The sequence below is a fragment of the Natator depressus genome, chromosome 6 (assembly GCF_965152275.1).
Source record: "Natator depressus isolate rNatDep1 chromosome 6, rNatDep2.hap1, whole genome shotgun sequence".
Classification (NCBI taxonomy): Eukaryota; Metazoa; Chordata; order Testudines; family Cheloniidae; genus Natator; species Natator depressus.
In genome coordinates, this window is record NC_134239.1 from 81,861,965 (window position 1) to 81,875,699 (window position 13,735).

Below are 13,735 nucleotides of genomic sequence, written 5' to 3' on the forward strand. Positions count from 1 at the left end.
TCCTGATTTTTCACACATGCTATCTGCTCACCCTACTCATGCTCCTTCATTTCCTTAGAATAATGAAACCTAGCTTTTCATGATCACTTTCACCCAAATTGCTTTCAACTTTCAGATTCATAATCTTGTTATAATCAAGTCTAAAATGACTGACTGCCCTGGTAACTTCCTCCCACTTCTGAAACAAAAGATTGTCATCAATACATTTGAAGAAGTTGTTGGACATTTTGTGCATTGCTGCGTTACCCTTCCAAGAGATGTCTGCATAGTTAAAGTCCCCCATTACTACTAGGTCTTGTGTTTTGAATATTTCTGTTGTTTGTTCTAGAAATGCCTCATTCACAACTTCCTCCTGATTTGGTGAGAAGATCGGTTGTGTATCACCCCTGTTCTCTCCCCCCCCCCCCTTTTATTTACCCAGAGACTTTCAAATAGCTTCCCTTTCGCCTTTTTCTGGACCTCAGAACAAGTGTACGTATTTTTGATGTATAATGCAGCACCTCCTACCTTTTTCCCCTGTCCATGTTCCCTGAAAAACTGAATCCCTCTATACCAATATTACAGTCATGAGATTTATCCAATCAAGTCTCTATAAAGCGAATTAAGTCATAATTTAGCTTATGGACTAATACTACCAGTTCTTCCTGTTTGTCCCCCATATTACTTGTATTTGTGTACAGACATCTAAGACAAATTTCCCCTCTGTTTTCCCTCTTGTTGTTGTTGTTCCCATGACCCTGCTATAATTTTCCATTCACTGCCGCTCCTATCCCCCCAATATGTAGCCCTCTGTTTAGGTCACCTTTTAAATATGGGCTTTAGTCTACCTGTGGGCTTTAGTCACCTGCATCCCTTGAACCTAGTTTAAAGCCCTCCTCGCTAGGTTGGTGAGTCGGTGTGTGAAAATGCTCTTCTTGTTTAGGTGGAAGTTAGATTAGTCAATTGCTGAAGATTTTGGTTTTTTTTTTTTAAAGTGACTAGGATAAGATTTCTTTTTTCATTCTGGGCACATCCATGTGTTCTAAAACTTTCCTAAATTAGTGTTGCTTGTTCTGCAACGTCTGCAGCCACTGTCTCCTGGACCCTAGAATATATTAAGTTTGGTCCTAGGAATTAGTCAAATAGATTCCTGCAGTTTCTTAGCAGCAATATGCTGGGAGGAAGGGAAAGACTATTATGCCTCTGCAATAAAAGAATATCACTGTCTTAAACATTTTGTTAAATCAGTCTACTAGGGTTTTCCATATTGATACCAACAGATCTTATAGTGCAGTCCTAGACATTAAAGTTGATTAAAAAATGGTTTAGTGTATTGGAATTTCTTACTAATTTTAACTGTATTTATAGTTGATGTCAAGTGGAATTTGGCAGAGGGGTGAAGAAGATGAAGGAGTTTATGGGTTTTTAATCAAAGACATTAGGAAAGAAGTAAACAGAGCTGCAAAACTGGTAAGAATCAAGCTCCAGTATTATCACTGTTAATCTTTGTTTCATCATTTTTGCACTTTAAACTCAATAACAAATCTGGTTTGTAATGAATCTTTAGATTTTTTTTTTTAAATTAAAGAATGATTTTTCTTTACAAATGGGAAATATTGACCGTTGCATTTTTCATAAGTACTTACTGTCCTATGTGTCATATTTGATTCATTTTATGGGCAGGTATATCCTACTTTCAAGAGTCTGAATTCTTATTTTTAAATGATTGTGTATATTGGCAAGTGTGTGTGTGTGTGTGTATGTGTATGTGTGTGTGTGTGTATACACACACACACATACACATATACATATATACACACACACACACAGTATACACATATATAGTAAATATTGACAATGGAAGTTGGCTGATATTTGTTACAGAAGAGACAGTGATTAAAACCCAATGAGGAAAATGTCATTTTCACCTGTCCAACAGATTGGGTGTCAAATTATTCAGAGTCTTTGGGACAAAACACAAAGGACTGATAAAACAGATGGTGGGTAGACCCTTACATTTTCAGGATGAAACAAAAACATTTAATGTTTTTGATAAGTCTAACTCGAATAGCTGAGCAGGAACCAGTTAAGAGAGCAGGTTGTCTAAAATATCCAGATTGCCTCTATAGCATCTGTTGAGCCCCAAACTGTTTGTATATTTTTGTTGATAGAATTAACATATTTTAACAATGGCTGCACTTGTACACCAACCTTGGATACCATGATTAAAATATGGAATGCCAACTTATTTGTCAGAGTTTATTTAAGTCTTTGAAAAGTACATAAAACAGAAGTAAATCAGTAATGCTACAATTCTAGCTAGGTTTCAGAGTAGTAGCTGTGTTAGTCTGTATTCGCAAAAAGAAAAGGAGTACTTGTGGCACCTTAGAGACTAACAAATTTATTTGAGCATAAGCTTTCGTGAGCTACAGCTCACTTCATCGGATGCATTCAGTCTAGCTAGATTATCCTCTGGAACAGTTCAGTGTAGCGCCATTTCCTTTTCTAAACTCCTTATGTCAGATTTCTTTTGTTAATGTTATAATTCCAGCAATTTTAATTGGACTTAAGTTTTAATGGGCTTTCATTTCTAAAACTTTCTCTTAGAAATGTAATATCTGTAAGAAAAAAGGTGCTTCGATTGGATGTGTAGCACCCAAATGCAAACGAAGTTATCATTTCCCTTGTGGGGTTCAAAGGGAATGTATTTTCCAATTCATGGAACACTTTGGGTAAGTGTTTTATTGTCAGGTATAATTACACTCCTTACTGAATGAGAGGTGCTCCTTTTTGAAATACACTTGCTCTTCTTTTTCCTACAAGAAGCGGGTGTGGGCATTATAAATGGCCTCCTAATTATCTATTTAATAGAAGAAAGAAATCTACCATTTTTCTTACAGTTTAGAGAATCATATTTTGAGGTATATTGTCTTCTGGTTAAATTTTCCTCACATTTTCCACTTGGGCCCGAGGGGGATGAAATGCTCCTGTCTGAACCAAGAAGCAGGGAATGGATCATCTGATAGCCATGCCATTACTACAGCATACATATAATATTTGTGAAATAGTTTTTCAGTATTTTTAGGATGCAACTAAATGTTAACTCTTAATATTAGCACACATTTTAATGTTCTACATAAAATTGTGAAGTTGGACTTCAGCTTAAGTATCAGGTTTAAACTCTGAAAAGTAATTATAATAATGATTCCATTTTTGTTGTTTGACTTCAGATCAAATTTGCTCAATTTACAAATGAAAAATATTCTTTTTCTAACTGCCAGTCCTTCAAATTCATCCTGGGACCTGAAAGTCAAGCTGAATTATCCTTCAATGCATCATCACAAAAAAAGCCCCAACAACAAAAAGCCCCCTCCCCTTGGTTGCACCGGAACTACATCTACTGTTCAGTTGTATCCAGGCTCCTGCCGATAGTGTGTGAGCATAAAAAGAACGGTTGATTCTTCTTATCCCAGGTTGAGTTTGCAGGGTTGGCAATGGGGGATGAAGAATAATTTAACTTGTAAACTGAACACGTTTTATATGGAACCAGTGAGATACAATAAATATAAACCCAAAGTTTATTTTTAGAGTAGAACCTCACTTTAAATTACTGATATTTTCTCAGTCTAACACATGCTTTTTCAAACTCTCAATTAAATCTTAGTTTCTTTGGCTGTTGTGTGGGCTTTGTGGAATTATTAAGAGATTTTAAAAATTAAAATCTGATAACACCAAAGTAATGTATTGTTATTTTAATTAGGCGACACTTTTGTTTTAAGGACCAGAAATGCTTTGCTGGACTAATACAAAACCTTTGGTGTTTTTAGTAATCTTTTTGAACAACTGATCGGGAATCAGAGAATCCGTTTTCTTGCTATTTTATATTAATTTGTTTGTGAACATTTTTGCATATTGAATATATGGTTTTTAACCTGTTCTAAAATGATTTATTTCTAAACTACATGTGTGAAAAATTAAAATTAGTAAAGTCCGCAGTTATGATACAGGGTATAGTGTTACTCTCTTTAGTATTAAAAACAATAGTTTAATTGTTTTTGAAGTTTAGTGTCATTAAGCAGAGCTTTAATTTTCTCTTTAAGGTCATATTGTTGGGAGCACCGGCCAGTTCAGAAACTTCCATCTGATGAATCTAGAGGCTCTTCACAGTGCACAATATGCTTGGAATTTGTTGAGCACTTTCCAATGTACAATATACTGAAAAGTCCTTGCTGTAAAAATGCTTGGTTTCATAGAGACTGCTTGCAGGTAAGACAACCTTTTATTCTGTGATGCTCACAACATTTTGTTTTGTACTTAGAATAATAGAACAAATTAATGTTTACATTCTTATTTTAATATTCAATAAATGTAATAAAGCCACATCAAAAATATAAGACTATAACTAACTTCTTCATCTAGCGATTCTGTTGATTATAGATCTGGGAAAAAACTAACTGGTTTGTCCATGTTATCAGACCAGCAACTTTAAAATACACTCTTAGGGACTGCAAGATTGGGAAGATTCCTTTTTAAAGATGTTCTTTGAGATCTTCACACTTCAGATTGTCTTCAGGAAGCTTCTAGAGAAAGAAAGTCTGTTGGGACTTCATAAATGTCCTCTTGCAGCCCTGAACATTTAGAGCCCATATCATAAAAGGGTGATGTGGCCTTAGTTACTTCTGTTCCTTCATTCTTATGGCTCGACATGGGTGTAGGAATCTCTTCAGATGCGGAGTGAATTGTGGGGCGGGAGACGGGAGGTCATTGAAAGGAAAGCACATGCTTTCCTCCTGGAGATGATCTTACAAGCCCAGCCCCTGGGTCAGCCATTTCCCTTGTGAAAAGATAGAATAGGCCACCTTTAGCTTCTAAGTGATAAATCTAAGATGATCCTTGCACTGAACAAGTCAGTGCCAGAAAAGAATCCATGAGTGTAATGCCCAATCTTCAGGGTACCATGACCTTATTGGATACAAAAGGATGGAAACGAGTAAATGTGAATAGTTCAATTAATTTTCTTTTCTGTTTTCTGATACAGTATCAAGCTCTGAGTGCTGGGGTATTTTTCTTTAGGTGCACAGTGTGCAATAATAAAGACAAATTTCAGAATGAAATGTTGAGAATGGGAATACACATTCCAGAAAAGTGAGTACCTAACAATAATTTCACAAATAATCCATATTCTATATACAACTCTAACTAAGTAGGATGATAAATCCAAAACCATGTACTTGTTTATGCAATATAACTAAAAATTGAATTATCATTGGGATTTCCTGGGTATCTGCTAGCAATTAGAGCAGTTTATTTTTGTCTTAGGTGCAATTTGCTTCTTTTCAGAACGTTCCTCAGATTTGCAGAATACTAAATTAAGAGAGGCTGCAAATGTGTAGTGTAGGATAGAGATATATTACTACTAATCTACATTTTAGAGATAATATTCTATATATATAAATGCAATGTATTAGAATTTTTAAAAATTCTAGTATTTTTAAATATGGGCAGTTCATTTTTAAATATGGCCAGAGTATTTTTAAAATATGGACAGTTTAATTTAATATGGGAAAGCAGGTGCATTTCCCAGCAACTGCTCTCTCATCCTCTCCACACTGTATTTTCTTCACTTTCTTTGTCTGGCCAACATGTGCTATCACCCCCTTTATACAGTAGAACCTCAGAGGTCTGAACACCAAAGTTACGAACGGACCAGTCAACCATACACCACATTTGGAACTGGAAGTACACAATCAGGCAGCGGCCGAGACCAAAACAAAAACAAACCAAATACAGTACAGTACTGTGTTAAACATGAACTACTAAAAAAAAAAAAAAAAAAAAGGCTGGGGAGAGTTTAAAAAAAATGATTTGACAAGGTAAGGAAACCATTTCTGTGCTTGTTTCTTTTAAATTAAGATGGTTAAAATCAGCATTTTCTTCTGCATAGTAAAGTTTCAAAGCTGTATTAAGTCAATATTCAGTTGTAAACTTTGAAAAGAACAACTATAGCGTATTGTTCAGAGCTAAAAACATTTCAGAGTTATGAACAACCCCCATTCCTGAAGTGCTCATAACTCTGAGCTTCTACTGTAGTCAAGTCCTAGCTGTCTTCATTTCTTTCTCTAGGATCTGCTGAGGACTTCTCTCTTCTTCATCTTTTTCTTTCCTCCCTTCCTCCCTTAATTAATCCTTAATAGTACTACTACAAACATTGTCAGTTCTACTTCCAGAATTGAGAAAAAGTATTTGTAGTGCCTAAGGATGATTTCCTAGGGTATATGGATTAATCTATTTTATTATTTTTTACTGCTGCTTATTGCTATAGTGTCTGAATTTCTTCCACATAAACCCAGAAAGGAAAATATAGACATTGGGAACAAAAGGTTCCAACTTTAAGGTTGATAGATTATTCCAACATCTTATCAAGAAAACATTCAGATATTTTCTCTAGAGTTGTCAAACTATATAAAACACTTACGGATTTAGTTCAGAGGACAATCTTGAATAAAGATGGACTGTTTATCCAAATAGGTCCTTTCTCTCCTGTTATCTTATTGTTATTACACTGCTAAATGGTTGCATTATCTCAAATTATGCCATTATTATCAATCATATTTACATGCTCTGGGAGCTCCAATTTTAATGCGTGGCAAAGGAAAATAAAGTTATTTCAGTACATAAAGCTAAAATTATAGCACTAAAATGTTTTTTAATCCATGTCTGCAATATTTACAGAGATGCATCCTGGGAACTCGAGGAGAATGCGTATCAAGATCTTCTGCAGCGTTACCAACACTGTGACGCTAGAAGATGTCTGTGCAGGAATGGGAGAGACTATAATAAACCTGATAGGTATTAATATACACACACAGATTTTGAAGACCAATATGTTTAACATAATGGGATGGGTATGGTATGTTACAGGCATCTGTCGCAGATAGAATGTTGAAGAGGTTTTTAAAAAGTAAATAATGAAAGCTATGACATTTTCAAATAATTTATCACACGCTGGACATATTTATCTTATCAATACTTTACAACATGCATCTTATTTTGAAAAGTGATTGACCAATAAGACTTAGTGTACCCAGAGTATAAGAGACAAGAGAGTTAGACAACAGGATTTATCTTCCATATTCTATCCCTTCTCCAACACAAATAAAGCAGCAAAAGAGGTAATACCATCATCAGCATCCTTTAAAAATCAAAGAGACGTAGCAAACTACTAAGACAAATTATTTTTTATTTATGCTTAGCTGCTAAAATATCAAGTGTATTAGAATATCTAAAATAGGTATCTTTGAAAGTACCTGGCTAAAGTATTGGACATATCGCAAAATTGACTAGTTCCAGTTGATCCAGCTATCTGATTAGAAAGTTTATGAGAAACACCCAGCTGCTGGGATTTTTATTAAATAGGGGGAACCTATGCTTCTTACTGTCCTTTGACTCCTTCCTCTCACTTTACAAGTATGCTCTGAACTTTCCCAAAACCTTACTTTGATCTCATTTCCTTCCTTCCCTTCACCTCTAAACTCATTGAATAGTCATTTACAATGGCTGTTATTAATCCTCCTCCAATTTCCAAACAAGCTTCAATCCTCTTCAGGCTACTGAAACCAATCACAATAAGATCTTTAATGACATCTTCCAGCTCAGATCTCAGGCTCTTCATTTTGTCCGTCCTCCTTGACCTGCCTGCTCTTTTCAGCACTGTTGATCATCTTCCTTCTTGACATCTTTTCCTCCACAGGGTTTGCAAAATACTCTCCTCTCCTAGTTTTCTTCCTACCTCTCTGACCATTTTTTCAATATCTATTTCAATGGGTTTTCCTTCTTCTTTCCCTCTGGATATCCCCAGGAATTTGTCCTCTTCTTTATTCTCTTCGCTTTACACTTTTCACTTTTATCTTCTCTTTGATGTCTCATCTTCAGTTCTAATTTAACATCCCTAAAATTGAATTCCATATCTTCCCTCCCAAGTCCTCTCCAATTCACTTTGTCTCCATCACTGTCAACAATATCCAAGCTTCTGGTCACCACCTTCAAATTCCTGCACTGTTTTTCATCACCAACCGCATCCCTTCTGCTTTTCCTTATTTTGTCTCCTTGTTGGCTTCTTTCATAAATGTCTCAGTATTCTCTTCCACAGTTCCCATCAGTGTGGAGCTTTCTGAGCTCATCAACAAGGCCCCTAACCTCTCCATGTACAAGTCCCTCTTGAAAACCATTTCTGTTGTACTGCCTATCGGAAATCTTGGTGGCTTAAATTGACAAGATTATAAAGTTTGGCCAAACACCATGATGGCCCATTCTAATTATGTGTACACTGCCTCAAAATTGTCTTAGTTTGTGAGCTCCGTTGAGCAGGGATCATGCCTTTTTGCTTTCTGTACGGGAAGCACCTAGCACATTGTGGGCACTACTGCAAACAAATATATAATATAAAGATCTAGGCAAATACTTTAAAAAAAAAAAGTTTAAATGTCTCTTACAGAACAGTCCCAGCTTTTGGAAAGTGGTGAGGTTATCAAATACTGTATCATACAAAATGCTATTTGGAAAAAACAGCCAGGGGACTTTGAAAAAGTTGGGCTGTGGATCCCACAAAGTAGTGAAGGGGAAAGTAACTGGCTATGCAAATGTGTTGGCTTAAAAAGGGTACACTAGCTGCTCCATAGCCTCTTTAAAACTGGATATTCTTCAAAACTGACTAGCATTCTAATCATTGCATTCAGATTTAGGCCTGGTCTACACTACACAGTTAGGTCAATGTAAGTTGCCTTACATCAACCTAATTATGTCAGTGTCTACACTACAGCCTTGTCCTGCTAGTGTAAGTGCCCTACTACACTGATATAATAACTCCACCTCCATGAGAGGCATAGGGCTTATGACAGTGTAGTTAGGGCTACACGTATGTGTAGATACTGTGTTACTTGCATCGGCTGTGTTGCTTATGTCAGCTGTTAGCTGTGAAATTGACAAGAAAGCCGGGCAGCTAGAGCCCAGGTGCCCCTGGAGAGCGGGACCCCACTCCAGGCAGGGAGCTGTGTGCGGCTAGATCCTGCTCTCGGCAGGGAGCTGGGGTGAGAAGTCCACGTGGCTGGATCCCACTCTCGGCTCGCAGCCAGGGCAAGAAGCCCGGGCAGCTGGACCCCACTCCTGGTGGGGAATGGGAAGGTGAGAAGCCCTGGGAGGCTCCCTCCCAACCCCCCACCTGGGAATGTTGGCTGTCTTGTCAATTTACAAGGCTTCCTGGTGCAGGATGGGGGCCAAGAAGCCAGGGCAGCTGAACCTCGCTTCTTGGGGGCAAGAAGCCCTGGGCAGCTCTGTCCTCCTGCCCACCGGTGGGGAACGTGGAGACAAGAAGACCTGTGCGGCTTCCCCCACTCCCAGTGGTTAACGGGGAGATGGAGGGGGAGCACAGTCCCCCAGGATTCTGTGGGGCAGCTGGGCTCCTGGCAGGGAGCTGCCAGCAGAGCCGGGAGACTCGGCTTACAGCTCCCCACACTGCCCCTCTTAGGTCAGTGGAAGTGCTCCTGTGATGGCTGTAAGATGACCTAATATAGGTTAACTTGAGTTTTTAGTGTAGACATACCCTTAGTGTGAATTGGGAGTGCACCCTCTTTGAAAGAGGATACTGTGCAACCCAAGGGGCTAACTATATATCATTTAACTAGAGTTTGGTAAATAATAAGGGATTTGTGGCTATCCTATAAGGGTAGGTGGATTGGATTTACTGTCCAGCAGCCTTTGTTTTGACTTCTGTTGTTCCTCTGTTAATTCTAAGTACAGTGTGTTTTTTCTTTTAGTAAATGGGAAATCAAATGCTGTCAGTGTTGTGGTTCCCGTGGAACTCATTTGGCCTGTTCCCCAATACAGTCATGGGAGGAAAACTGGGAATGTCTAGAATGCAGAAGTATCTTCGCTAAGTCAGGTAATATTATGAAATGCTGGGACATAGTTTGATGTTTGGGTTTTTTTAGGGCTGTCAAGCAATTAAAAAAATTAGTTGCGATTAATCGCACTGTTAAACAATAGAATACCATTTATTTAAATATTTTTGGGTGTTTTCTACATTTTCAAATATATTGATTTCAATTACAGCACAGAATACAAAGTGTACAGTGCTCACTTTATATTTATTTTTTATTACAAATATTTGCACAGTAAAAACCAAAAGAAATAGTATATTTCAATTCACCTAATACAAGTACTGTAATACAATCTCTTTATCATGAAAGTTGAACTTACAAATGTAGAATTATGTACAAAAAATAACTGCATTCAAAAATAAAACAATGTAAAACTTTAGAACCTATAAGTCCACTCAGTCCTAGTTCAGCCAATCACTCAGACAAACAAGTTTGGTTACAATTTGCAGGGAATAATGCTGCCCACATCTTGTTTACAATGTCAACTGAAAGTGAGAACAGGCATTTGCAAGGCACTATTGTAGCTGGCATCGCAAGATATTTACATGCCAGATGCACTAAAGATTCATATGTCTCTTCATGCTTCAACCACTATTCCAGAAAACATGCGTCCATGCTGATGATGGGTTCTGCTCAATAACGATCCAAAGCAGAGCGGACTGACGCTTATTTGTTCATGATGTTCATTTTCATCATCTGAGTCAGAGGCCACCAGCAGAAGGTTGATTTTCTTTTTTGGTGGTTCAGGTTCTGAAGTTTCCACATCGGAGTGTTGCTCTTTTAAGACATCTGAAAGCATTCTCCACACCTCATCCCTCTCAGCTTTTGGAAGGCACTTCAGATTCTTAAACCTTGAGTCGAGTGCTGTATCTATCCTTAGAAATCTCACATTGGTACCTTCTTTGCGTTTTGTCAAATCTGCTGTGAAAGTGTTCTTAAAACGAACCTGTAGTGGGTCATCGTCCGAGACTGCTTTAATGGCAGAATGTGGGTAAAACAGAACAGGAGACATACAATTCTCCCCCAAGGAGTTCAGTCACAAATTTAATTAACGTGTTATTTTTTTAACGAGCCTCATCAGTATGGAAGCATGACCTCTGGAATAGTGGCCAAAGCATGAAGGGGCATATGAATGTTTTGCATATCTAGCACGTAAATACTTTGCAACACCAGCTACAAAAGTGCCATGTGAACGCCTGTTCTCACTTTCAGGTGACATTGTAAATAAGAAGCAGTTAGCAGTATCTCCAGTAAATGTAAACAAACTTGTTTGTCTTAGCAATTGGCTGAAGAAGAAGTAGGACTGAATGGAGTTTTAGGCTCTAAAGTTTTACATTGTTTTGTTTTTGAGTGCAGTTAGGTAAAAAAAATCGACATTTGTAGGTTAAACTTTCACAATAAAGAGATTGCACTACAGTAGTTGTATGAGGTGAATTGAAAAATATTTATTTTTCTTTATCATTTTTACAGTTCAAATATTTGTAATAAAATATAATATAAAGTGAGCACTGTACACTTTGTATTCTGTAATAGAAATCAGTATATTTGAAAATGTAGAAAAACATACAAAAGTATTTAATAAATTTCAGTTAATGTTCTGTTGTTTTTAATCGCAGTTAAATTTTTTGAGTTAATCATGTGAGTTAATAGCAATTAATCAACAGGCCTAGTGTTTTTTATGTTTTTTTTGGGTTAACTTGACACCAGTATATTTTTCAGAAGAATAATCAGGATTTAATTGTACAGGGAATTACCAAAATCAGAAAAAACGCTCGTTGGCTACCTCAGAAAAAATAGACGTTACTGGTCATTTGTTGGAAGAGCCCTCTCCCAAGTGTCCCAGACAGTCACCTGGATCCCAGCATGGCTTTCTTCTCAGGTGTGTAATTTTGCATGGGATGGAAGCAACTGCTTGAAAAAAATACAGAAGAAATTATTATATGAAATAGAAGAAAATATTTGTTTTATGAAATTTAGAATGTGAGAACACCACACTTATTTTCATCCTACAGCAAATACTTCCTTTACTGAATTGCAGAACTAGGCTCCCAGGCATCCATATTTATGAGTGAAGTAGTCACTTGTGGTACATGTTTCATGAGTTGGGCATAAACTTCTAGTTTTAACTCACTAACCAGAGACTGATATGCAAACCAGTCTATTGAATTAATAATCCTTCAGTTGAGCACTAAATTAAGTCCCCTTACAAAAGTAATATTAAAAGAAACTTGAATATTTAAAGTTAGGCAATTTTTAGCTTAATTTTAATGATGCAGTGGAAAATTAGCTCTTAAAATGTATACCGAATTTCTTTTCTCTAGTAATAAAGTATATCTTAACTGCAGTTTTAATATTTTGTAGTTCAGTTTTGAAATTAAAACAAATGCAGCTGATAAGGTTCTCATAGCAATTGAAATATTAGTTTATAAGGGCTTGCAGTTCAAAAATATGAGCCTGCCTTTATTACTCTTGTATTTATAAAGTTCTTTCATTTGCTTTTGAGGCAATTCCAAGAATTTCTTGCCTGCAGTATCTCATGATACTTTGTCTGCTTGTCATCTAAACAGTTAATGAAAACATTCATAAATATCAGAAAGATGGGCTGGAGGACTAATTATTTTTCTTTGAGTATGTGTCCGTGTGAAAAGCCTGTCTCTGTTTTTGGGGATCACTTTGCCCCTTTCCACCAGGCGTGGTTACTATCACAACAGAAAAGTGGGTGTTGGGTGTCATCTCCCACAGTTGCTATGCTCATTTCCACACACAAACTACTTTCCCATTCCTCTTCAGGGACCCTTCTCCTGTGAGGCCATTACAAAAAGAAGTGGTCTTGTTGTTTTGTCTAGGAGCTATAGAGGAGATACCTCAAGAGCACAGGGGAAAGGCTTCTACTCCCAATATTTTCTTATCCCAAAGAAGAAAGGGAAGAGGGGGGTATCTTTATCCTACCCTAGACCTGAAGAGACTGAACAAATACATATGCCATCTGAGTAACGCGTGCTTCAACCATCTCCGTCCTCATGATGGGTTCATGGCTCTTGATTTAGGTATCCACTTGGCCTACAGGAAGTACTTGAGATTCATGGTGAGGAGGGAGGAGCAAATAACTCTCAGTATAAGGTACCGCCATTCAGATTCTTCACAGCACTAAGAATCTTCACAAAGTGTCTAGTGATGTGCCTGAGAAGACTGTTTTCTCGGTGCTCTTACTAGTATGAAAATGAGTGAGCTCCAAGTATTTATGGCTGACCTTTCTTCCTTTCATAACATTTCATAGGATAAAGTGGTGGTGAAACCTTACCCCAAGTGCATCCCAAGGTGGTTTCAGATTTCCATCTGAACCAACCTATTCCCAAAGCCCAATGCTACATCAGGGGGAATTTACCTATGCGGGGTATCTCCAAAGCCTTATTTGACTCACTGACAGAACCAAACTGTTCAGGCATCTCCCTGGTTGTTTCTGGCTGTACCCAGCCATTCCAAAGGCCAGGCCATCTCATCACAAAGAATATCTAAGTGGATAACACAATGTATCTTGCTGTGTTACCAGTTGGGTGATGTACCTCTTCCACTGAACAAGAATGCTTACTACACAAGAACTCAAGTGTCATTCTCTTCCAGCTTCAGAAATGAGCCAGTTTTTGAGATTCACAAGGCACCCGTTACATTTTGTGAAGCAGTGTACACTGGACTTAGCTGTCAGGGCAGATGCCATGTTTATTAGAGCAGTACTACAATTTGTTTGACTGATGCAGCTGATATGTCTCATCCCACCATCCAGAGGGGTTACTGCTTGCCAGTTACCTACCGTGGGATCCACA

At 37.5% G+C, this 13,735-nt stretch overlaps 1 protein-coding gene across 3 annotated transcripts in view; it reads left to right on the forward strand.

Moving 5' to 3' along the window:
- G2E3 (G2/M-phase specific E3 ubiquitin protein ligase) overlaps positions 1 to 13,735 on the forward strand; it is a 54,017-nt gene that overhangs the window by 24,033 nt on the left and 16,249 nt on the right. The window contains exons 5-11 of one of the 3 annotated variants that reach the window (XM_074955790.1): positions 1,348 to 1,449; positions 2,587 to 2,711; positions 4,080 to 4,245; positions 5,018 to 5,124; positions 6,712 to 6,828; positions 9,792 to 9,916; positions 11,661 to 11,793. In XM_074955790.1, coding sequence (XP_074811891.1) covers positions 1,348 to 1,449; positions 2,587 to 2,711; positions 4,080 to 4,245; positions 5,018 to 5,124; positions 6,712 to 6,828; positions 9,792 to 9,916; positions 11,661 to 11,793 — 875 coding nt within the window. The remainder of the gene's footprint in view (positions 1 to 1,347; positions 1,450 to 2,586; positions 2,712 to 4,079; positions 4,246 to 5,017; positions 5,125 to 6,711; positions 6,829 to 9,791; positions 9,917 to 11,660; positions 11,794 to 13,735) is intronic. The other 2 variants (XM_074955792.1, XM_074955791.1) reach the window with 2 other exon arrangements.